Source organism: Budorcas taxicolor, chromosome 16 (genome assembly GCF_023091745.1).
Source record: "Budorcas taxicolor isolate Tak-1 chromosome 16, Takin1.1, whole genome shotgun sequence".
Taxonomy (NCBI): domain Eukaryota; kingdom Metazoa; phylum Chordata; class Mammalia; order Artiodactyla; family Bovidae; genus Budorcas; species Budorcas taxicolor.
In genome coordinates this window covers 38,395,784-38,420,409 of record NC_068925.1, presented here as the reverse complement: position 1 = coordinate 38,420,409, position 24,626 = coordinate 38,395,784, and the positions used below count along the sequence as shown (strand labels likewise).

The following is a 24,626-nucleotide window of genomic DNA, read 5'->3' as shown; positions in this document are numbered from 1 at the left end:
CAAAGTGAAGTCGCTCAGTCATGTCCGACTCTTCACGACTCCATGGACTGGCGCCTACCAGGCTCCTCTGCCCATGGGATTTTCCAGGCAAGAGTACTGGAGTGGGGTGCCATTGCCTTCTCCCCTGCAGTGGCAACCCACTCCTGTATTTCATAGATCTGTTTAAATGGTTTATACCTTGATCGTGATTATAAAGGGCTATATTATAATATGTAGTGTTAGGAATATAATTTAGGCATTTTGTCTGTCAAACCAGTTCATTATTTGATGTCTCTGATCAGCCTTGAGATGAACAGTTGTAAGATGGTTCCTAAGGAAAATGTTTTACTCAGAATGCATTTTCCATTAATGTGCTCTGATAAAAAGTGTGGCTGGCTGTTGTATCACTAAGTAATTGTGCTTTTTGGTAAGACCACACATTTGTCTCTTCTCCAGCCCATCTGGGAATTGATAATAATTTTTTATTGTGATTTTACAAAAGATACAATGCCTTGCCTCCCTGTCTTTTGCTTAGGTGCAGTTAATATCTGACGTACTTCCTGTTATTTTCATCTAATAAGATTGCACATTTTTAAAAAATAACAATTGACTATTACTAGTGAAGTACTAGAAATTTATAATCATTTGTAAGACCATAAGATTTTTTAAATTATGTTAATCTTTATGGTGTATGTAGCATGGAAGTTGAACAACCCAAGTCATAGAAGTTTTAAAGGAAAGAAGCAAAGCTCATGCAGTGTTTGATGACTTCCACACTGTAGGAATTGCAAAACTTGAGAAGGAAGATTTTTTTCTGCCCTTGGTATTTACACATACTCTCCTGAGCCATGACTCTTCTCAAGTAGCTCATACTTGTCCCTTAGGTTCCTCGGGCTATCGTGTGGCTTTGAATACCTGAACCATGAATCTGAGAAATTTGAAATGGCAAAAAAATGATAAGGAGTTTAGATGAAGGTCACAGTACTTGAGAAACGAATGGCATTGCAATGGGTTTTAGAAACTTGGTTTCCTAGATACCTAAAATATTGAAGTACCATCGTTAGCTTGCTTCCTTTCTCTAGAGATCAGGTTCCTAATCCTACCACTGACATTTCTCATAGCTGTCAATGGTAGGATTATTACCATTTCAAGCAGATATACAGTGTTTCCGTAGCCAAACATTGTTAGGTAATGATTATACTCTTCTAACCATGTTGTAAATAAAAAACAGCAGTCTCAGCACACTGTTTAACCTCTGAAGCAAGATGAAATGCAGGTATAACCTTTGGCCACAAAACAGTATCAGAAATACTTCAAGTCCATCCTAGCTTCTCATTTTATCCTGAATTCATTAGCTGTTGATACAGCAGTATAATTTTCTCACTGGGATTATGATTCATTTCTAACCAGTAGTCTGCAAGGGGTGGTAAATCCTAAGTCCTAACTAAGTAACTTGGTTACTCTATGGTTTGCTATAATATGATGTAAGTGCTTAGTTAGGGCCTCATGATGAGTGCAGGCTGAAAGAATGGTTTCTGAGTGTCTTTCTGTCAAGCAGCCACATCAGAATAGGTATTTAGATGCTGTGTAGGTGCTCTGTGTACTGCCTTAGGAGACATGCTCTAATTCCAGGGTAGGTTCACGCTGCTGTTGGTCAACATACTTGAGAACCCACATTGTGTGGGCATGAGAAAGAAATAGAAGGGCTGATTGCTCTGCTTAAAGGAGCTTGAATTCTGTTGGGGAAATGCTTTATTGCTCTTCCTTATACTGACATTTTCTTTTTGTTCCACTCCCTCTCAGCCTTTTTTATGCTATTTACAACCCCCATTCTGGTAAATCAACTTCCCTGTATCTTTTCAGTTTTGAAAAAAAATGATTTCCTTCCCCTCATGATCAAAGTCTGGTTCTCTTACAAGGCTCCCAAGCACCACCCGCTCAGAAGAACTTGGGAAGTGTTACCGCTCCCTCAGGTGTTAGGGTCAGCAGGGGGCACTGGCCCTTGGCCAGTTCCCACCACTGTTCTCAGACTTCACATTCTCACCCTTTTGTCTCTAAATAGCTGTCAAAACCTCTTGTCTGAGCTCCAGAGCTATTATTTCCCCCTGCCTATTCAGTATCTCCTGAACCCAAAAGCATGCTTTCCAGCATAGAATTCTTTATCCCTTTACCTTCCTACATTTTATTCTTGGTTTATGATCCTGCCTCCAGGCAGTGAACATTTAAAGAGAACGCTCTTCTGCCTTTTTCTCCAATTTGCATTTTAGGGGTAGGAGGAAGAATCTGTCTCCCTGAAGATTCTTGCTCACGGGTTTAGGCATCTTGTTATTTTGTTGTATTTAGCAGAGTGACAGTAAAGCTTTCTCCCTGTCTAAAACCTTAACAAGTGAATTTAAGCTACAGTTGAGAACTACTTTGTGTTGTTTTCAAAGTGAAGTAGCAAGTTCAAGGTAGAATGATAAGGAAAAGTCAAGCCCCTGAGGCTTGAATTAATTCTCTGAATGGCTGAATCATAACTGATTGCTGAATAGTAGGAATACCACACACTTAACATCTGTGTGTGGGCATAGATCGGCAAAATATCTTCTACTACTGAAATTTAATAATATAAAGGTCCTTACTCAGAATTCTCTTACCTGGTGGAGTGAATGAGACGTGATCGATACTTGGTAACTTTGCAACAGATGGTTTCAAATCACTCATTCGACAGCAGTCACTTTTCTCCACCAGAGCAAAACCATTTTTCTCTTTAATTGATGTTCATTGAGAAAATATCCTAGTTACACTTAGCAAGTACATCTTGTCATTCCGTCTGTTCTTTGGAACAGCAGAAGTTTAAATCAAGAAGTATTTCTATTTCATTCTTAACTGCTAACCTTTCCTGTGAATTTATGCATAATTTTATGCATAACTACATATGCCAAAGAGGAGTGACAAGGTTTTTGCTAAGTTAAGTGCCTTATTCAGAATCATGCAAGATTTATTCCATTCTTTCTTCCTTCATTTAAACAAATAAGAAGCCACTTGGGACACCTAATTAGTTAATGAAAAGAGAAAAGTTTTAAAGATGGTTGAATAATGCGCTGGATCATAAAACAGTTTTGAATGGATTAGTAGTACCCTGATCCACCACTGGATCATAAAACAGTTTTGAATGGATTAGTAGTACCCTGATCCACGATAAACTGTTTAATTTTGTTGAACTTGCTTCCTTATTTTTTGCCTTTTTACTTATCAAACATTTAATCCCCTTAATCATATTCAGTTCAGTTGCTCAGTCGTGTCTGACTCTGCGACCCCATGAATCGCAGCACGCTATCTTTAAACTTTTCTCTTTTCATTAACTAGAAAACCGATCATCAAATAAAGAATTTGTATTCTGCAATTGGATAAAGTGTTTTCTAAATCTCAGTATGATTCAGGTAGTTGATATTATTCAGGTTTTCTAAGTTTTTATTTATTTAGTTTATTTTCTGCTAGTTCTATTGATTTTTTTTTTCTGTCGATTGTTGAGACAGAAGCTTTAAAATCTCCAACTCTGATACCATGATTTTGAAATTGTCTGTTTTTCCCTTTCATTTTCCCAGTTTTTACTTCATGTGTATCGAGTTTCTGCTCTTATACATATATACATTTATAATTAGTTATGTCTTTTTAATGAATTATCCCTTTTATTCTTTAAGTAATTGTCCCATTTTATCTCTGGCCATACTCTTTGTCTTGAAGTATATTTTGTCTGATGGGAATATATCCATGTCAGCCTTCTTTTGCTTACTGATATCCTTTTCCATCAAATTCATTTATTTTCTGTTCATTTACCTATCTCTGTCTTTTGTCTAAAGTATGTCTTCTATAGGCAGCATATAGTTGGATCTTCCTTTTTTATCCACTCTTAATTGGAGTGTTTAGTTTTTTAACATTTAATGTAATTATCATTTGTTTTCTTTTCATCCCCTTCTGATTTTTGTTCTTCTGTTCCCCCTTCTTGTGAATTATTTTAATATTTTTAGTATTCTGTTTTAATGTATCTTGAATGGGGGCTATATATTTCTTTATTTTTTAAAAACTAGTTACACTGAGGACTTCAGTATACATGACTAACTTTTAATTAGTTCTGGTTATTAACTGTGGTTAGTTAGTACTGACCACTCATTGTGGTTAGCATTGTACCACAGTCACATAAAATGTGGAAGCCTTGGAATCACATAGATGTCTGCAGCCTCCAACCCTGCTGTCCTTTTGTTACATGTATATTAACTGTGTGCACACAGGCACACAGGCATGCATATACATCGCACACATGGAAAACCTTACCAGGCAAGTGTTACAGTGCTTACTCTGCATAGTCATATATATTTTAAATAAGAGGGAAAAAATGTAACCTTCAGCTTTAACCTGATATTTACTATTTCGGATGCTCTTCTTGCAATCCTAAGATCCAGGTTTCCCTTTGGTGTTTCCTTTTCAGCTTGAACTTTCTGTAGCATTTTTGTAGAGCAGATCATCTAGCAACAACTTTTCCGTTTTCTTGATCAAAAATGCTTTTAATTTGCCTTCTTTCCTGAAGGGTACTTTTGCTAGGTACAGAATTCAGGTTTGATGATTTTTTTTGTTTCATTGCTTTAAACATAGTTTCCCTTTATCTTTCGGATTTTGTTTTCTTATGAGAAATTAGTATCATTTAGTTTCTTATCTCTCCATCTGTGTTGTTTTTCTCTAGCTACTTCTAAGATTTTTAAATTGATCTTTGATTTTCAGCAGTTTGATCATAATGTGTTTAGGTGTAGTTTTCTCTGATTTATCTTATTTAGTGTTCACTGACATTCTTAAATCTGTAAACTTAAGTATTTGGCCAAATTTGGGGAGTTTTCAACCATTATATTTTTTTATGTCCCAATTTTCTCTTTTTTTTTTTAGAACTCCAGTTATGTGCATTAAACTTTTTGTTTTTGTTACCCAGGTTTCTGAAGCCCTGACCTTTTCTTTTATTTTTTCTTCTTTGTTCTTTAAATTGGTTAACAACTCTAAGTTCACTGAGTCTTGTCTCTGTCATTATCATTCTGTTATTAAGTTCATCCATTGTATTTTTTTATTTGTAGTATTTTTAATTTATAAAATTTCCATTTAGTTCTTTTATGTAACATTCATTTCTCTTCCAAGAGCTTCTATTTTTCTACTTATTTTATAACTCTTTTCCTTCTCTCTCCAGGCGGGAATGGTGGTGATAGCTGCTTCAGATTCCTTCTGATAATTTCTAGTATCTGGTGTCTGCTCAGTCTTGGGGTTGGTATTTGTTGGCTGCTTTTTCACATTTCATGATTCTTTGTCTTCTGAGTGATTCTGGATCGCATCCTGGACATTTTGAATGCCCTGTTGCATAGACTCTTGGTTCTGTTATAATTCTCTGAAGAATGTTGATGTTTTTCGTTTGCAGATGGTCAATTCCCTTGGGTTCAAGCTTCCCCCCGCCTTTTTTTTTTTAAACTACTCTTCTCTCACCCTTCCTGTGCATGGTAGTTCAAACCGTAGTTCATTTTCAAAACTTCGCTGTGCTGATTTGGGTCTGTCCTGTGCGTGTTTGGTTCCGGGGTTGGTCTGAGACCTGTGTGGGTATACAGATAACTGGGGCCTCTTCTTCTCCCTCCCTTGGCTCTCTCTCCTCTGGGACAGCTTCCTCATACTCAAACCTGCTTTGGTTCTCCTGGCCACAAAGATGGCAGAGTTTCCATTTGAGTTTCAGCCACCTTTGCTGCACTGCTCTGCACCTGGGGCCTCCCCTCAGCGCACAGCTGTGAGAAGGGACATCCCCCGAACCAGGAAACTCACCCCCTGGGTGACTGCCGTCCATAGTCTGCATGCTCTTGTTTACTTTTCAGAGTTCTCAGGTGGTGTTTCGGTGCTTTGTTCAGAGTTTATAGCAATAATCATTGGAAATCTGGGCTCTTGGGGGCTTACACTCATGGAAATGAAAGTCTCTATAGAGTAATATAAATGCTGGTAAAGTAAACACTGTCAGAACAAGTCATGGATTTTTCTTTGCCTTCTTGGGGGTTAGGTGGGGGAGGTAAGAAACTAGAGAAGACCTTGAATTTAAGTATACATTTTCTGAATTGATTACAATATATTTGAGACTATAATTAATCTTGGGCTTCCCTGGTGGCTCAGACGGTAAAGCGTGGAGTCATTAACTTTACCGACTTTTCTGTTTGCGTTTTTAAAGCACCTGAAGACTCTCCGTCACCCGTGCTTGCTGAGGTTTTTATCTTGCACTGTGGAAACAGACGGCATTCATCTCGTCACTGAGCGAGTGCAGCCTCTGGAAGTGGTTTTGGAAACATTGTCTTCTGCAGAGGTCTGTGCTGGGATCTATGACATATTGCTGGCTCTTATCTTCCTTCATGACCGAGTAAGTAACCTGGACAGTCTGCCTCACAGCCGTTCATTTAGACCAGGAGTGGGAGATGGAGGCTGATGTATGGGGTAGTGCTTGTGAATTTTGGTATCTATAGAAATCATAAGTTACTATTCTCATCAGAAAGCTTCCTGAGGGAAAAGAGCACATGAGATGCTGTAGACAGACAAGTGGTTTGTGGAGCAGGCAACAAGTTCTTTGTCCCTGGGTAGTTATTTATAGAACTTTATTTCAGTTTACTATATAGTCTGTCTCTAGTTTTGGATAAGTCTTTACCTAAAAATATCTACAGCTGGTATTTGTTATTAGGATGAGATAAAAGTTTAATAACATTAGTGCTGGTGTGGACCATGTTTCTATTTGTTTTCAGGAATTTTTTTTTTTAATGAAAGAAATGATCATTTCTTAGAAAGAGGCAGAGTTTTACACACCCTTTCTCATTCAAGTAGGTGGTGCCAAAGATAGGCAGCCCCTTAATACCACGGCAGTATTTACTATTATGGGGATAAAGTGGTATTGTTTACTTGTGGTCTGTTTCTTAACAGTATTATTGAACTACTAGTTTCTTAATGGGATTTACATTCTGAAGTATAAAGGCCTATGGCAGCCTCCCAAGATTAAGAAACACCAGTTACAGGTTAGAAGCCCTTGCATTTGACTCATCTTAATGTGTTTTTAAAAAATTTTTTCTATTAATGGGAGATAGACTCTCCAAATATCACTTTGAATTTATTGTCTCTTAAAAGTATTTCTAAGATACACATAAGTAGAATTATTAATGCTGCACTGTGGTGGAATATTTTCTCTGTTGGGAAAATATTTGAATGCAGTAAAAAGTTTGAATAGTATGAGAGTGCAGACAAGGAAACCAGTCCCTGTCCTTGAAGCCGGGGCCCTGCTTGTTGCCATAGACAGCCTCAGCGATCAGTGTGTTAGGCCACAGGTGCTCTTTGTGTGTCTTAAGCAAATATCTAAGTGTTTATTTGCCTTTATTTTTCTCAAGCGGAAACACACCCTGATACTATTCTAAGCTTTCCTTTAAAAATATGTATATATACGTTGGAGTGTTGTATATAAAAAATGTGTACCTATTGGATCTGATAGGTAGAGTATTTAAAGTGCACTTATCTACTGGAATAATTTCTGGTTTGAGAAAAAAACATACTTCATCCCCGTTCTTGTTTTCTTCTTCCCTCATTTATTTGACTGGACTATTTTTTTACATAGGTTTAAATTTGGCACTTCTGTGGTCTGTGGGACATTTCTGGTGGTCCTTATCATTCCATTTTCCTCTTCTTCAGGCAGAATTTTTTTAATGCCTACTGACAAGATTTCAGGTGAAGTGGATCTGGGTTCGTGATAGAATGTAGGTGAGAAAGAATTTAGAAGAGAAAATTAATCCAGTAACCTTATGGGAGCAAAGATAAATTTTTCCTTTAAAGGCGCTTGAAGCACACGATGTAGGCTGAAGAGACTTGTAAATTTACCTATAAGGACACCTGTATCCCCCAACTCCGACGGAGATGGGGATGTACAGCGTCTGCGCGGTGGCTTTCATGTCTTTACTAACCTGCCACACTGGGCAGGGGGAGATAAGCCTTTCCACTGTGTTTTTCATTTTTCCCTAACCTCATAATGCTTAAGCTGGATCATTGAATTTGTCATTTCTTAAAGTGGTAGTTCTGTTTATTATGCCACAAGTAGAAAGACTTGCCATATTTTTTTTTTTTTTTTGGGTGATGAGTTCTTAGTTTTATAAAACTTCTACTCAGAAAATGGGAATGGCAGTCTTCTTCCTGTTCTTTTTTTCCCAGGGACACCTCACACACAACAATGTCTGCGTATCGTCTGTGTTTGTGAGCGAGGATGGGCACTGGAAGCTGGGAGGAATGGAAACAGTCTGCAAAGTTGCTCAGGCCACGCCAGAGGTAAGCCAGGTGCCAGGCCCTCTGTGTCGCTCAGAGTCTGATAGCATTTTGGTGTGTGGTTCTCCCGTAGGGACTTTGCTCCAGCAATAGTGTGAGCTGAGGTTTGGAGACTTGGCTTTTTTGTCAGTACTCACATTCACAGGGTTGTCGGCTTTTACTGTCCAGAGGGGCTAGGCATCATCTATTCTTTTCTCATTTTAGAGCGAAGGGATCTTGAGACTGGAAGAGGCTTGATCAATTTTCCATTCAGTACCTCCCCTCTGTGCTCCTGTAGTAACCTGCACTTAGTTTTCCCACTGAGTGTCTAATGTTGAATTGCCTCCGTGTGTCTACCTTCTTTACCAGTGGCTGAGCTTCTTGAGGGTGATAGTGTTGTATACGTAGCTTTATCCATGCACCTGGAATAGGGCCTGGCACATATTAGGCACATTGGACATGCTCACTGAGCACTTGTTCGTGTTTTCCAGAGTCATACATTAGGCCCTAAGAGCCGCCGTCAGGGACTGTGCATCCCAACTCCTCGTGGGCCACGGTACTGCTGCCTGTGCTCCGTCTTATAATTTTGTCTGACAGAGGTCTACAAATTCCCCTCCGGAGTTGAGCAGTCTTACTGTTCTCTGTTTTGTTTCTTATTTCCATAATTTTGCATGTTGCCACTAGACTTAGCCTTTTAAAACACACACACACAAACACACACATCATGATTTCCTTACTGACGCGGGGGCTCCCTGACTTCTGGCTCCACCTTACTCCCCCTGTTCCCTTGTATGCAGGTTTCACAGGGGCCTTGTTGCCTGTGTACCTTCAGGGGCTCTGGCTCAGCGCAAATGCTCCTTCCACCATGAAGACGTTCCTCTGTTATTTCTGTCCCCGTTGATCCCTTTCTTCTCAGAAGTCAGCTTCCAGCTAATCAGTATAACAGCGTAATTCCCTCCGTGAGGTGTATCCCAGATTCTGGACCACGGGGTCCCAGGCCCTTCTCCAGCTCCTCCCCAGCCTGCCGTCAGCTCCAGGTGCCACTTGGTTATTGAGCTCCACTCCGGTTGCATCCTGTTCCGTGCAGTCCAGCAGGGTTCTCCTCCTTCACCCCCATTTTCCCTTGTGTGCCGTTCTGTCGCCTTTCTTCCCCTGGACTCTGCAGGATGTAAGATGAGGCTGACATCTCGCTGAAGTCTAGATCAGGCTAAGTTTCCTCTTTGTGAAGCCCTCCCCGAGGTGTCCCCTGCCCAACAAGAGTAGTCTTCCTCCTGGGCTTCCCAGGTGCTTGACCAGCACACGTTGTCAAAGTGCTTAGTTTACATTTTAGGTCGTGAGCTCCTGGCCGGGGACAGGGATTTCTTGCATTCAATATGTATTCCTGGTGCCCTAGATGGCGTTTGGAACATACAAGCTCTTGAGAAATGATCTTTGATGAATCAGTAGATGAATGTTGTTCTGTGGATGCTGGCTCTGTCTCTCTAGTTTATAAGGTCCTCACATTATCTCATGTGGCAACCAACTTATGACTGGCTTGATTCAGAGAGCAGATTAATGATAGATTTGTCCTATGCTAGAGAAGTTTTTTATTTGTTAATATCTCCAAAGGATGAGGGTCTTCCCTGGTGGCTCAGCTGGTAAAGAATCTACCTGCAATGTGGAAGACCTGAATTCGATTCCTGGGTTGGGAAGATCCCCTGAAGAAGGGAACAGCTACCCATTCCAGTATTCTGGCCTGGAGAATTCCGTGGACTATATGGTCCATGGGGTCACAACAGTTGGACATGACTGAGCGACTTTCACTTTCATGTAGGATGAGAAAGAAGTATTTCTAATTGCCTTATAAATTAATCAGATAGAGATGCGTCTGAACACCAGAGGGTGTCTGTTAAACCAGCTGAAAGGAAAAGGAAAGGGAACTGATACTTATTTTCCACTAAGTCTTGTGCCATACCAGGCACTATATCTCCATTTTTCAGTGATGAAGATTTTTAATTTTTGTATTTAGCCTGTAGCATTGGTTTGAAGGTTTCATTGGTGTTGATTGTTCTTTGCTTTTGTAACTTGATGTAAGAGATTGGTTCACCAAGCATATGCTTGAATTTACTTTCCTTAATTTATTTCTCTTAGTTTCTGAGGAGTATTCGGTCAGTAAGAGACCCGGCATCTATTCCTCCTGAAGAGATGGTAAGATGATACACTTCAGATGTCACGAAGACTTCTTTCTGTAACTGAGTATGAAACTTGAAACAAACAAACAAACAAACCTTTCCTCTGCCCACCTCTTTGCGAAGTCATAGACACTTCCTAATTCCTCTGGCCTTGAAGGCTTCTGAGACTGATCATGTCATCACAGCAGAGAGCCTTTTTTCTTGAAACTCAACTTACATTTTGGTCATGTAGACCCCTGTGATGGTACTGAAAGAGAAGAGGCACCTCGGTGTGAGCAGAGTGGGGGCACCATACCATTCCATGGTGAGCCTTTGTGGAAGCCATGAGAGTTGAGGAAACAAGAGCCCAGCCCTTTCCTGTGCTTCACCCAAGCTGGTCGTCTGCTTATCTGCCGTTAGTTGGGATTCCAAGATGTGAGGAAGAGTGATTATTAATATTATGGTGCTGGTAAAGAAAGATAATATTTAACAATAAATTCAAAAGCACTTGTTCTTTCTAAGTTTGTCCTTAACCACTATAGACTTTGATCCCAAAAGACGTATTTATTGTGCTTTGCAAGAAACACAAACTCAACAATAAACTTAAGTATAAACCTAGGACTTGAAATAACTCAGGTTTATTCAAAGCAGTGCTATGTGTATATACTAGTGTCTTTCAAACCTTCAAATGATTTGTAGGTTTGAATCAATTTAGGGTTCCTGACTGGCATTTTAAGGGAGAAAAATAAGGGAGTAAATAGAAAGTATCACCGGACATCTTGAGGAGCAAGACTAAGAACTGTTTTTTGAAACTTCTGTTTTTGTTATGTACTTACACATATATATGCATATAATGCTGCTGATAATTTTTTTTACTCCAGTTTGTAGTCAGAAATATTTCTGAAAGCCACAAACATATATTATGGCCTTTCCCCCCTCCTTATTTAATATTAATATCTTTGATAAATTCTATTCACTAATCATTTTAAGAGCTTAGAAATTTGTGTGTGATACTGCGTAGTTAACTTTGGATACTAAACACAAAAATGGGAGAAAGTGCTTCAGAGAAGATTAGGAATGGTTTCTGAAGCAGATCCTCTGGTTGTAATGGTCTTTACTGCTTTTAGTCTCCAGAATTCACGACTCTGCCAGCGTCCCACGGACACGCCCGGGATGCCTATTCTTTTGGGACACTGGTGGAAAGTTTGCTCACAGTCTTAAGTGAACAGGGTGAGTTGGACTTGTGCTCTCTGCATCTGCAGAATTAGTGGGACAGCCATCCACGGTGGATGCTGCAGCGTTTGATTGTAGTACGGAACTGTTGCTTACCAAGAAACTTTGTGCAGGGCAGATCGTAATAGCAGTGAGGGCAGAAGCTTTGGGCTTCGTCACTTTGAACAGTTAAAAGAGTTTTAAGTAGGAAGCACTTGGAACTATGGCTTTGGGTATCTTATATTATGATCTTATTGATTGGTACTGTATTTATGGTCTAAAGACTATTCCTTATCAAACCAGCCTTTAAATAAATGAATGGTACTGTTGATGTGTATGTAATGATCTGAGGATAAGATTCAGAGTTTTTTACAATTAATTTCTAAATTAAGATGAACATTTCTTTATCTTGATTCTTTCAAAGTCCTTTCGATTCTTTTTTTTTTTTTGGCTATGATTTCATTTACTCATTACTGTTTTCTTTGGTTGGCCCTTAAAGGCCAGGCTACTGAGCACACAGTTCTCCTCTGAGTTCTCTGGTGGCATGCTTGACAGCCCACTTCCTCTCCTCCACCTGCTCCGGGCCTTCAGATGTCCATCCTTTACATGTACTGGGGTCTGTACACATTAAGCCCCTTTACCAGCCTGTATCTCATTTGCTGCAGCTTTGTGCAGTTCCAACGCAGTTTCTTCTGCCTGGTTCATTCCATCCTCTGAAGTTACAAGCACCATTCAGCCATCAGCTCTGCCCTGTCCCAGCCTAAACATTTGAGAATTAAGCTCTAGGACATCCTTTGTGGGTGATGAACTCACTGCTCTTCACTGTTTCTAGCATGGTGGCAATTATGTACCATCCTTGAGAGGAAATACAGTCCTTCAAATAACTTCCTGTGTTTTGAGGGTTAGGAGACTTGATCGAAAAGGCCCTCAAACCTGCCATTTACTCAGCTTCCTCCTCCAGGCCTGAGCTGAGTTAAGCTGACAGTCAGGAAAGGTGGGGGCCTCCAAGGGGAGCAGGGGGGGTAGATGTATTGGCAGGATGGTTTTCTCCACCTGCCCAGGAGTTTGACTTCAGGCAGGCAGGGAGCTGTTGCGCACCAGCCAGAGCTCTCTTTGTTTGGGCTTTTTCCAGGTTGGTTTTTGCTCCCGTCAGCCTCCAGCTGTAGAGGTCCTAACAGGAGGGAGGAGGCAGTGGGAACTAACTGTCGCTCTGGGTTTCAGTTGCAGCGGATATTCTCTCCAGCTTTCAACAGACCTTGCACTCAGCCCTGCTGAGTCCCAGCCCGCAGTGCCGGCCAGCGCTCTGCAGCCTCCTGTGCCACGACTTATTCAGGTGAGGCGCCCGGTGCGGCGCGCTGCCTGCCCCTGCCGGCCCTCCTGTCGGCCGCACTCGGGCGGTGCGGGCCCTCGTGCTGCTGCTGCTGTTGCCCCTCAGTGTTAGGGGAGAGTGAGTCATGTCCACGTGGGAAGTAGAGGGAGACGTGGTCATTGCCTCTCACGTTCCTCTCACAGATAGGAAGTTCTAGAACCCCTTCACCGTGGACACCTGGGTCTAGACATTATAGCTGGATTCCTTAGGACTTCTGTGAACGTGAAGAAGCTAGGCTGTGTCCAGTGGTGTAGAGTTGGAGAAGTTAATTGAGGAACTTAATGTTAACACAGCCTCTCTGTTTTGCTGACATTGTATTATTTATACGAGTTTGTTATTGTTGAATTTTACTTGTTGGTGGGGGATGGGCATGGAAATGAGCTTATTTTTCTTCAGGCAGGCAGAAGATTGTTTTCTTTGTTTAGTAATTCGTGATGGAACAGCAAAGAAGTCAATTTAGAGGGAGGGCACAGTATAGCTGTCAATACTGTCGCTGGATTCAGAGAGATTTTTGAACCTCTCTCTTCAAGGTTAGTTTTAATTTTGTGTCCTTCATTTTTTAAATTTCCGTGTCTGCAGAACTTCTGCACAGGTTAACTCCTCATTCATAACTTTTATTAGCAAAATCAAACTCATGTCAGTTGTGAAACTAAAAATCCTTATGGGTTTGCAGTCGGAAAGCCTGAGAGAAATCAGAGTGAAGGGAGAGTTGATATTATCCCTGGAGGGGGTTCTAAGGTAGGATGAGGTATATCATTAAACACAGCAGAGGGGGTATTTTCCTTGTGGTCACATGGGCTTTGTTACATATGTTCCAAAAGAGCTATTCAAACCTTTCCCATTATGAGTCCTTTAACCAAGGTATCTCCATGTGTTTTTGGGGGGGATGTTTCAGACTCTCTGCGGAGAAGAATCCTTTACAGTAAATAGAGTCTCTCATCACTGTGTGTGGTAGGAGTTCTTTAGTATGACTTGTGGATGAAACAAGGGAGAGGAAGGGGGCGTAGGTATGCCTCTGGCTGATTCATGGTGATGTTTGGCAGAAGCCAACACAACATTGTAAAGCTGAATTGAATTATCCTTCAGTAAAAACAGGAGAGGGAAGGCAGAACCACACACCGGCCCCCTCTTTCATAAACTGTTACATGTGAGGGGATTGTTGCCCATGGGGGGATTGTTGCCCGTGAGGGGAAAGCCCAGCCAGGGGCAGCAGGAGGAGGCAGGGCCGAAGCTCCTGCCGAGGCAGCTGAGCCATCTGATTTTACTCTCTGGTCAAGGCATTTGCACTCTTTCTGCCATGCCATAGGGAAACAGGTGCAAAGGTGAGGTGTGGAGACCCAGGAGAGGAGGTCAGCCCTGCTGGTGGGGGCTGCTGGCTGCTGCTAAAGCCTCCCTCCCAGGGACCGCGTTTGCTTGGAGCTGAGCTGGCTTTGGGACTGTCTGCAGGCCCTGCAGGAAACCACCCACTCTTGTCACCCTCTTCCCTGCCTGGCTGGAAAAGTGACCAGACAAAACAGGCGACATGGGAAGATCCCTGTGACTTGTACCAGAAATGCCTCTTTCTGCAACCCTCTTTAATAGTTATTACTTCCCCAGAGGAGACTTGAGAATCAGCAACTGTTCTGTAACGGTAAAAGCATTTCTCTGAGGACATTTCATGTAACCACATCCTATTACAACAAAATGTTTGGATGACTATGATGATTTTATTAAAACCACAGCATTTGTTTGCGTGTGTATATGCACACATGTGTGTGGTTAAGCATGTATCCTCTTCACAGATCTCTTTGATATTAATATTAAATTCCCTATGGGCTTGTCCTATAGCACTTGTCTTCTAAACTACTTAGTTACAGTAGAATCTTCCACGTGGTCAGGGAGATGTGTCTTTGTTGAGTAGTATTATCGTGTGGTCTGCGATTATGGCTTTGATATTTAATGTGCCTTCTTTAATCTGTTGTCCTGCGTGTTTGTTTTTTTTTTTTTTCTTTTTGGCATTTAGGAATGATTTTCTAGAAGTTGTAAATTTCTTGAAAAGTTTAACATTGAAGAGCGAAGAGGAAAAAACTGAATTTTTCAAGTAAGTTCAGAAAATTCAGGCCTTAAAATTTAGTAACTTGGATTAAGTCCATGTAATCACATCAGGTGTCCTAGAGAAGACGAGTCCGTCATTGGGTTTCTTAGACAGAGTTCAGTGACATTTCCTCTATGTCAGGCTCTCTGCTAGACCCTGGGAAGCATAGTTCTGAGAAGGAAACAGATACAGAGTGATAATCCGTAGACAGTAGTGGAGCTTGAGGGGGATGTCCTGAGAACGCAGAGGACGGGGCAGGGAGGAGGTTCGAGAAAAGCTGTCCTAGAGAGGCAGTGTGAACCAGTGCAGAAAGGTGAGACGCAGTAGGTCTTGTGTGTGGAGGGATGACCGCTTGAGTCCTGCTGGAGGGGTTAGGGCAGGCACCCTCGGATCTAGCCGAGAGGAGTACTGACGCTATTGGTAAGCAGTGGGCTTCAGGCCTTGAAACTGTCAAAGGAGTGAAAACAGGCTGTGAGACAGATGCCTCTTACCTTGGGTGGATTACTCTGTTTTCTACGGAGGGGCCACAGCTTTACTTCATGTAAGATTTGGGTTGGTTGGCAGACCATGGCAGGCCAGCAATAGATGGGAGGCCTCATGTAAGGGCAGCGAAGGTAGAGTAAAGACACAGATAAGAAATATTAAAACATAAAAACTGGCAAGCGTTAGTGATTATCACTAAACGAGCTGGAAAATACTGCAGGGAAGACATAGGATCTGGTGTCCGTGTTGGTTGGAAGTGGCTGTGGGCCTCCAGGTAGAGATGGACATGGGCCTTTGGGCAGATGGGTCTGCATCTCAGGAGAGGAGTCTGATGAGGATGAGCTGGAGGTGAATATTAAGGTTCATTAGCCTGTAGTCATTGACATTTTCCCGGAGAAAGTGGGTAGCATGAAAAGGACTTGGGGCACCCAGCTTGTCAGGGGGCTGGTGGGGAGGGAGTGGCTGACAAGTGAGGCTGAAGCAGTGGTTAGGGGAGATTCAGAAACAGGAGGAATGGTATTCCCAACGGTAGAGAATTTCAGAAAGATAGTAATGACTTTGCCATCAAGAGAGCTTTTGTAACTTTGTCTTAGAAAAACCCATTTCAGCAGAGAATTAAACTGCTGTGAATTGAAATGTGAGCAGAAGGTGAGAACATGGACTTTGGGTAAAACCTCCTGAAAAGCTTGGAGGAGAGGAACATGGAATTGCTACTGAATTGCTAAGGGAGTCAAGTAAGGCTGTTTTTAAGGCTGGAAAAGATGGGAGCATGTCTTTGGACTCACAGAATGGAGCTGGTGGGAGTGAGGGAGGAACTGAAGCCCTCCTTGTGCAGGGGGGCTGTTGGCCTGTGGCCCTGGGGTAGAAGGGCATGTTGGAGCGATGGCCCTGTGGCGATGGCCTTAAATAAGAGGAATCCCTCACATCCTTGGTACCTGGAAAAGAGGTGGGAATTATTCTGGCCGTGGACCTGTTTGTGGATAGTGGCTGAGGGGCTTGAAGGAGGTAATGCTTGGTGTGGTCCATTTCCTCATTAGGTAGGAGGCAAGATACTTGCTCAGGATGATTGTATGGTGGCATGTTATTACTGTTAATACCTGATGTCTGTGTATTTCTTAACAAAGTGCTTGTACTTAGCTGCTTCTAACAAAAGCCAGTGTTTCGTTTACCATAGAAACTTTAAGTAATGTAATATCCTATGTGTTTTAAAATGGGCTTCCCTGGTGGCTCAGACTGTAAAGAATCTGCCTGCAGTGCTGGAGATCCAGGTTCGATCCCTGGGTCGGGAAGATCCCCTGGAGAAGGAAATGGCAACCCACTCCAGTATTCTTGCCTGGAGAATTCCATGAACTGAGGAGCCTGGTGGGCTGCGGTCCATGGGGGTCACAAAGAGTCAGACGCAACTGAGCGACTAAGCACACGTGTGTTTTAAATTTGAGAAAGTACCTTTTATTGACTAAAAAGACTGGGTTATTAGGGGGGAAAGAGAACACTCTTGCTATTATTAATGAGGGGCAATTTGTTGAAAAAAATTTCCTAGCTTGGATGGGAGGTTGTATATGTACTGACTAGCTGGCGTTGTCTCACACCTTCTGTGTTTTTCTTAAGAATCTGGGGACCCACCTGTTTAGTCTCCCTAGCCACATTTCAGATGCATCACTTCGATGATGTGGGCTAAGGCTGCATGTGTCTCAACTGCAAGTAAGCTGCTGCAGTGTCCCAGGCTTTCCTTCTTTGCCCCCAGATTCCTGCTGGACAGAGTCAGCTGCCTGTCAGAGGAATTAATAGCCTCACGGTTGGTGCCTCTTCTGCTTAACCAGCTGGTGTTTGCAGAGCCAGTAGCTGTTAAGAGTTTTCTTCCTTACCTCCTCGGCCCTAAAAAAGGTGAATTTTTTTTTCAAAGTATTCTTGGTAATTACGGAGTTTGGGAATTATTCGTCCCCATTTAAACAGTGCACGCTTACTGTGTGGTGATCTGAATGACCTGGGGAGCTTTTTCTAAATTTGCCTGTGCCTGGCCCCCTAGGTCTGGAACAGAAGGAAGACAGGTGAATACATATTTTCAAAGGTCCCCAAATGGTTCTGATGCCTGTTTCTGTTGAAGGACCTTCCTTAACTGCTCAGAAGAGAGGACCAGCTCCTGTTGTAGCATTTAACACTTCCTGGCTTTGCAGGAACAACTGCAACAATAATATCAGTTGAATCTAGTATATGAAATTTCTCCTTGATTAGACATGAATGTATTAATACAGAGAGCTATCCACTCAGAATTATGTTAAAACATAAGGTTTCTTTGCAGTACGTTAAGTATGATAAGAGTGTATCAGAAACGCTCCTACAAGGTGGAGTGTACTTAAGACAGTTAAGCCTTGAGTAATATGGGGTCAGTGAAGAGCTTGCCTTTGGTTTGGGACACAAGAATTTCGAAGAGTACTTAGGATTGTGTGTGAAGTTCTGGGCTCAGTTTATGCACTAGGCTTCGTGCTCCTTTCACTGAAGTGATGATTTTTTTCCCCGTCTGATCTGGGGGAAGACAACACGCAGGGAGAAGCCCCCCGCCTCCTCTCACCAGCCCTGTTCCAGGCGCGGGTGATCCCTGAGCTGCTGCGGCTGTTCGAGGTGCACGAGGAGCACGTGCGCATGGTGCTGCTGTCCCACCTGGAGGCCTACGTGGAGCACTTCACGCAGGAGCAGCTGAAGAAGGTCATCCTACCCCAGGTAGGGGTGCTCGGGTCAGCGGCGGACGGTCCCTGAGTCACCCGGGGAGTGGGCTGGAAGGAAAAGGGGGCTTGGGGGCATTTGGATAAGAGCTGAGAAGGCCTGAGACAGCTTTTCAGTGTGGAAGCCTCCTGGAACCCAAAGGGTGGACACGAAAACTGCACTTCCAGGCCAGTCACCCAGGCGAAGCAGTTAAACCAGCATAGTCAGTCTTCGCTTCTTTATAACCGGAAACCTGTAATTCTGCTTGCTAATTCTTTGGAGGAAAACTAACAAGATTCGTTTGTGGGATGCTTTGTGAAGAGAAGCTGCACGTGTCATAATTAACTCACTATAAAATAATTAGGCTGTAGCTGAGAGGAGAGGAGATGGTCCCTGTCCGTGGGTTTAGCCATTGATCAGCATCGGTCCAGCTCTGGTTGCCTTTGCCCACCCTGGGCCTCTGGGTTTGTATTGGTTTCCTGTGACTGATGGAACAAATTACCACAAACTGCGTGGCTTAAACAATAGAAATCTATTCTCTTATGATTCTGGAGGCCAGAAATCCGCAGTCAGGGTGTCCGCCAGGCCCCCTCTGAAGGCGCTGGGGGAGAGTCCTTCCGTGCCTCCTCCCAGCTTCTGGTAGCCCTTTGGCGTTTCTTGGCTTGTCGCTGTGTTGCTTCAGTTTCTGCTTTTGTTGACACATGGCCTTTTTATAAGGACACTGGTCACTGGATTTAAGGTCCACTCTAACCCAGTATGACCTCATTTAAGGTCACATTCTGGGTGGGCATGAATTTTGGGGAGACACTGTTCAACTCAGTATGAGATTTGGAAAGATTTTGTCTGTTTTGCTATGAGATTAATTTATTTAAAGATGATAAGGCCTGGTTTTAGGCCAGTTCTTATGCCTAAGTACTGGGGCCATAGAGGTGTGTAACATACTCCCTGCTTTCAAGAAGTGAGAAGATGGGAGATAATGAATATTTGTTATCTGTGTAGCAAACCGCCCCAAAACTACTTAGTATATTAAAGCAACAGTCATTCATCTATTTACCTTTTGATTTATTTGGCTGCGTTGGGACTCAGTTGCAGCCTCAGGGCTCTGTAGCTCTGGTGCACACTCTTGGTTGCCCCACAGCATGTGGGGTCTTAGTTTTCTAACCAGAGATCAAACCTGTGCCCCCACCTTGCAAAGTGGATTCTTAATCACTGGACCACCGGGGAAGTCCCACGACACTTTATTAATTCTCACAATTCTTTGGATTGCTTGAGCTCAGCTTGTGGGTTCTGTTGTTCCACATGATGTCAGTGGAGGCAGCAGTCATCTGGGGCCCACATCCACACAGCTCCTTGGCACCTCAGAGGGGAGGGCGGAAAAGCCAGGCTTCTCTGGGGCTCTCTCTTCACAAAGTCTCTGGACATCTCAGGGCCCTTGTTCCCCTACGTGACATCTCCACATGCTTTCCCTAGCAAGGTTGGTGGACTTCTTACATGGCTGCCCAAGGTGACCACAAGAGCCCAAGCAGCCTTCCTAAGGCATAGATTGGGAACTGACCACATCACTTCAGTGACATTCTCTTGATTGAAGTGAGTCACAGAAGTCAGGCCAGGTTCACTGTGGGGTGGCTTTATACAAGGCCGTGGGTACTGGGGTGTGGCTCACTGGGGGCTGGCTTTACAGCCTTGTTACTCTAGCACAGCACTTTGTTCACGTCTGCAGCAGTAGCTGTCACTCTACCTGTAGCTGTTTTGTGTCTGAGAATGTAGAAGAGGAACCAAGCACTCTAACTCTGAAACAGAGGTCCCGTCATAGGTCCTGAGCTGAGATCAGTATTAGGTTTTTGAAAAAGTAATAGTGATTTCAGACTCTGAATTTTAAATCATTATAACTAGCCTCAAACACATCTATATTAATAAAAAACAGGAACCATTACAGTCAACACATTTTTACCAGTAAGAAATAAGTTTGTTCATTCCTGTAGCAAAAAAATCTGTGCTTCAGGATTCAACGAACGCTTGGAAAGCGATTTTTGTGTCCTGATGGTTGGGGAAACATTTTCTGGGCAAAAAAGTTGCCAAGGTGCTTGAAGAAGTGGTAGTCGGTTGGTGAGAGGTCAGGTAAGGCAAAACTTTGTGGCTCAATTCATTCAGCTTTTGAAGCGTTGATTGTGTGCTATGTGGTTGAGTGTTGTTACAGAGAATCGGGCCCAGTCTATTGACCAGTGCCAGCTGCAGGTGTTGAAGTTTTTATTGCATCTCATCAGTTTGCTGAGCATACTTCTCAGATATAATGATTTTGCTGGGATTCAGAAAGCTGTAGTGGGTCAGACTAGCAGCAGACCACCAAACAGTAACCATGACCCCTTTCTGGTGTAAGTTTGACTTTGGGAAGTATTTTGGTGCTTCTGCTCAGTCCAGCCACTGAGCTGGTCTTCGCTGGTTGTCATATAAAATCCACTTTATGTTGTACATCACAGTCCAATTGAGAAATGAGTCATTGTTGTTGGATAGGATAAGAAATGACAGTTTTTTTGATTTTCGGTCAGCTCATGAAGCACCCACTTATCAAGTTCTTTCACCTTTCCAATTTGTTTCAAATGCTGAAGGACTGTAGAATGATTGACATTGAGTTTTGGGGCAACTTCTTGTGTAGTTGTAAGAGGAGCAGTCAGTGGTGCTCTCAGTTCATTGTTGTCAGCTTCCTATGGCTGGCCACCATGCTCCTCATCATCAAGACTCATCTCCTGTGCAGAATTTCTTGAACCACCACTGCACTGGACATTCGTTAGCAGTTCCTGGGCCAAATGCATTTGTTGATGTTGCGAGTTGTCTCTTGCTTCTTGACCCATTTTGAACTTGAATAAGAAAATCGCTCAAATTTGCTTTTGGGTCTAACATCATTTCCATAGTCTAAAATACATATAAACAACAAGTAATAATAATTAGTAAAAAACATAAAGCAATAAATGTGCATCAAAATGATGTGTGACATAACCACATTTAAGAATATATTCCAGTATCAAATGGAAAAGTTCAACAGTGCAAACCAGTGATTACTTCTGCAACAACCTATTAACAAGTAGATATTCAGCACATGAAAAGCAATGAAAACTCTCAGTGGAGTTACTTCCCCTGCAGAGGAATAACTTAGCTGATTTCTAATGTTCACTTGGGTGGCAGTGTAGAAGATGGACTATAGCAAGGAGGTTCAGTGAGGACAGTATAGAATAGTCCTGCTAAGAGATGGCAAGGACTGGGGGAACATGGTGGCAGTGGTTAAGGTAGAAGGGGGAGGACTCCGTTTTCCACTCGATGGGCGAGTTTTGAGGATGACTGTTGGGTTTTTGGCTTGGGTGGTTTCTTATGATTACCATAATTAGCTGACAGAATTCTAACCATGATTTAGTTTACTTGTATGGCTGTGTTTTGAGACAGTGCCTGGTTTGTTAGCACTGGAACTGATACTTCTTTATTGAGTCCTGTTGGAAACCTTTATCTTGGGTAAATGAGGAAACTGGACCAGAAAAATGAAACTATTAATTGGCTAAGTCATATTGCGAATTCCCAGCAAAGATTGGACCAGAACCCAGGATTCCTGAACCCGTGATGCCCCCTCCACCAGGCAGTCCAGTCATCCTGGCCTTGTGTCTGACTGGTGCAGACGCTTTGCCTCTGTCTTTCTTCTATACATGTTTGCCAATTCAGAGCAAAACCTCTCCTGATAGCTCCTTGTGAATGTCTTAATCAAGGTTCTTCTGGTTGCAAGTAACTGAAACCCACTTAATGGGCTAAAGCCCAAAAGAGAGACTTTAATCAAAGGATGTCAGTCTACCTAAGAGGGAAATCAAGAGCAGCTGGGACTCAGCCATATGGTCTTCATTCCTTTCCTTTCTCTTTACATCCATTCACATTTGACTTTTGAAGACCAGCTTTTGTTATTTGGTATACACATGGCCAAGCGTAGTTGACCATAGTAGAGGTGGCAAGAATACACGGAAGAACTGTACAAAAAAGATCTTCACGACCCAGATAATCATGATGATGTGATCACTAATCTAGAGCCAGACATCTTGGAATGTGAAGTCAAGTGGGCCTTAGGAAGCATCACTACAAACAAAGCTAGTGGAGGTGATGGAATTCCAGTTGAGCTGTTTCAAATCCTGAAAGATGATGCTGTGAAAGTGCTGCACTCAATATGCCAGAAAGTTTGGAAAACTCAGCAGTGGCCACAGGACTGGAAAAGGGCAGTTTTCATTCCAATCCCAAAGAAAGGCAATGCCAAAGAATGCTGAAACTACCGCACAACTGCACTCATCTCACATGCTAGTAAAGTAATGCTCAAAATTCTCCAAGCCAGGCTTCAGCAATACGTGAACTGTGAACTCCCTGATGTTCAAGCTGGTTTTAGAAAAGGCAGAGGAACCAGAGATCAAATTGCCAACATCTGCTGAATCATGGAAAAAGCAAGAAGAGTTCCAGAAAAACATCTATTTCTGCTTTATTGACTTGACTGTGTGGATCACAATAAACTGTGGAAAATTCTTCAAGAGATGGGAATACCAGACCACCTAACCTGCCTCTTGAGAAATCTGTATGCGGGTCAGGAAGCAACAGTTAGAACTGGACATGGAACAACAGACTGGTTCCAAATAGGAAAAGGAGTGCGTCAAGGCTGTATATTGTCACCCTGCTTATTTAACCTATATGCAGAGTACATCATGAGAAACGCTGGACTGGAAGAAACACAAGCTGGAATCAAGATTGCCAGGAGAAATACCAAGAACCTCAGATATGCAGATGACACCACCCTTATGGCAGAAAGTGAAGAGGAGCTAAAAAGCCTCTTGATGAAAGTGAAAGAGGAGAGTGAAAAAGTTGGCTTAAAGCTTAACATTCAGAAAATGAAGATCATGGCATCTGGTCCCATCACTTCATGGGAAATAGATGGGGAAACAGTGGAAACAGTGTCAGACTTTATTTTTGGGGGGCTCCAAAATCACTGCAGATGGTGACTGCAGCCATGAAATTAAAAGACGCTTACTCCTTGGAAGAAAAGTTATGACCAACCTAGATAGCATATTCAAAAGCAGAGACGTTACTTTGCCAACTAAGGTCCATCTAGTCAAGGCTATGGTTTTTCCTGTGGTCATGTATGGATGTGAGAGTTGGACTGTGAAGAAGGCTGAGTGCTGAAGAATTGATGGTTTTGAACTGTGGTGTTGGAGAAGACTCTTGAGAGTCCCTTGGAGTGCAAGGAGATCCAACCAGTCCATTCTGAAGGAGATCAACCCTGGGATTTCTTTGGAAGGAATGATGCCAAAGCTGAAACTCCAGTACTTTGGCCACCTCATGCGAAGAGCTGACTCATTGGAAAAGACTCTGATGCTGGGAGGGATTGGGGGCAGGAGGAGAAGGGGACGACAGAGGATGAGATGGCTGGATGGCATCACGGACTTGATGGACGTGAGTCTGAGTGAACTCCGGGAGATGGTGGTGGACCGGGAGGCCTGGCGTGCTGCGATTTATGGGGTCGCAAAGAGTCAGACACGACTGATGACTGAACTGAACTGAACTGAAGTGTAGTTGCCCCATAGTTTCCGAGTTTACTGTCCTGCCTTTAAGCAAACCAGAGATAACCAGTTTCTCTAAATTCCAGTTTTTATTACTGGAAAAGAGATCATAATTGGCTCAGTTAGGGACAGGTGTTACATGCATCAGATATCAAAAAAGTTTTCACAGTCCTGTTCTTGTGTGTTAAGCTACAAGGTGAAGGACACAGCTCTTAGTGACCTAGATGAGTGTTTCAAGTGTGCTCTGCAGAACATTGCCTGTCCATGAACTGTCTGTTATGGTCCTGCTACATTGAGCTGAGTACAGATATGGAAAATTAACATTTAAAATCTTTTTTTTAATTGAGGTATATTATGGACATGTAGTTTCAGGTACACAGGAGAATGATTTGATATGTGTATATATTGCAGATGATCACAATAAGCTTAGTTACCATGTGTCACCATAGTTATGAAATTTCTCATGATGAAACTTCAAAAAATATTGTGACTTTGAAATATGCAATACAGTATTATAACCTATAGTCACTATGCTGTACATTATATCTGCATGACCTTTTTATTTTAGAATGTAGTATATGCCTCTTGACCCATTTTATTTCCTCTCTACCTCCTCACTTCCGCCTGGCAGCCACTAATCTGTTCTCTGTATGTGTTGTTTTTTTTTGCTTGTCCTCTACCCCACCTCCCCCACCACACACACACATGTAAGTGAGCGTTCGTCTTTCTGTGTCTGATTTATTTCCCTTAGCAGAGCATAATGCCCTCCAGGT

General features: G+C 42.6%; 1 protein-coding gene across 4 annotated transcripts in view; it reads left to right on the top strand.

The window, feature by feature from the left end:
- SCYL3 (SCY1 like pseudokinase 3) overlaps positions 1 to 24,626 on the top strand; it is a 41,760-nt gene that overhangs the window by 6,126 nt on the left and 11,008 nt on the right. For 2 of the 4 annotated variants that reach the window (XM_052653424.1, XM_052653426.1), the window contains exons 3-10: positions 6,200 to 6,385; positions 8,206 to 8,319; positions 10,426 to 10,482; positions 11,573 to 11,675; positions 12,879 to 12,990; positions 15,029 to 15,106; positions 17,328 to 17,467; positions 18,117 to 18,301. In XM_052653424.1, coding sequence (XP_052509384.1) covers positions 6,200 to 6,385; positions 8,206 to 8,319; positions 10,426 to 10,482; positions 11,573 to 11,675; positions 12,879 to 12,990; positions 15,029 to 15,106; positions 17,328 to 17,467; positions 18,117 to 18,301 — 975 coding nt within the window. Of the gene's footprint in view, positions 1 to 6,199; positions 6,386 to 8,205; positions 8,320 to 10,425; positions 10,483 to 10,591; positions 10,771 to 11,572; positions 11,676 to 12,878; positions 12,991 to 15,028; positions 15,107 to 17,327; positions 17,468 to 18,116; positions 18,302 to 24,626 lie in introns of those variants that run through there. The other 2 variants (XM_052653425.1, XM_052653427.1) reach the window with 2 other exon arrangements.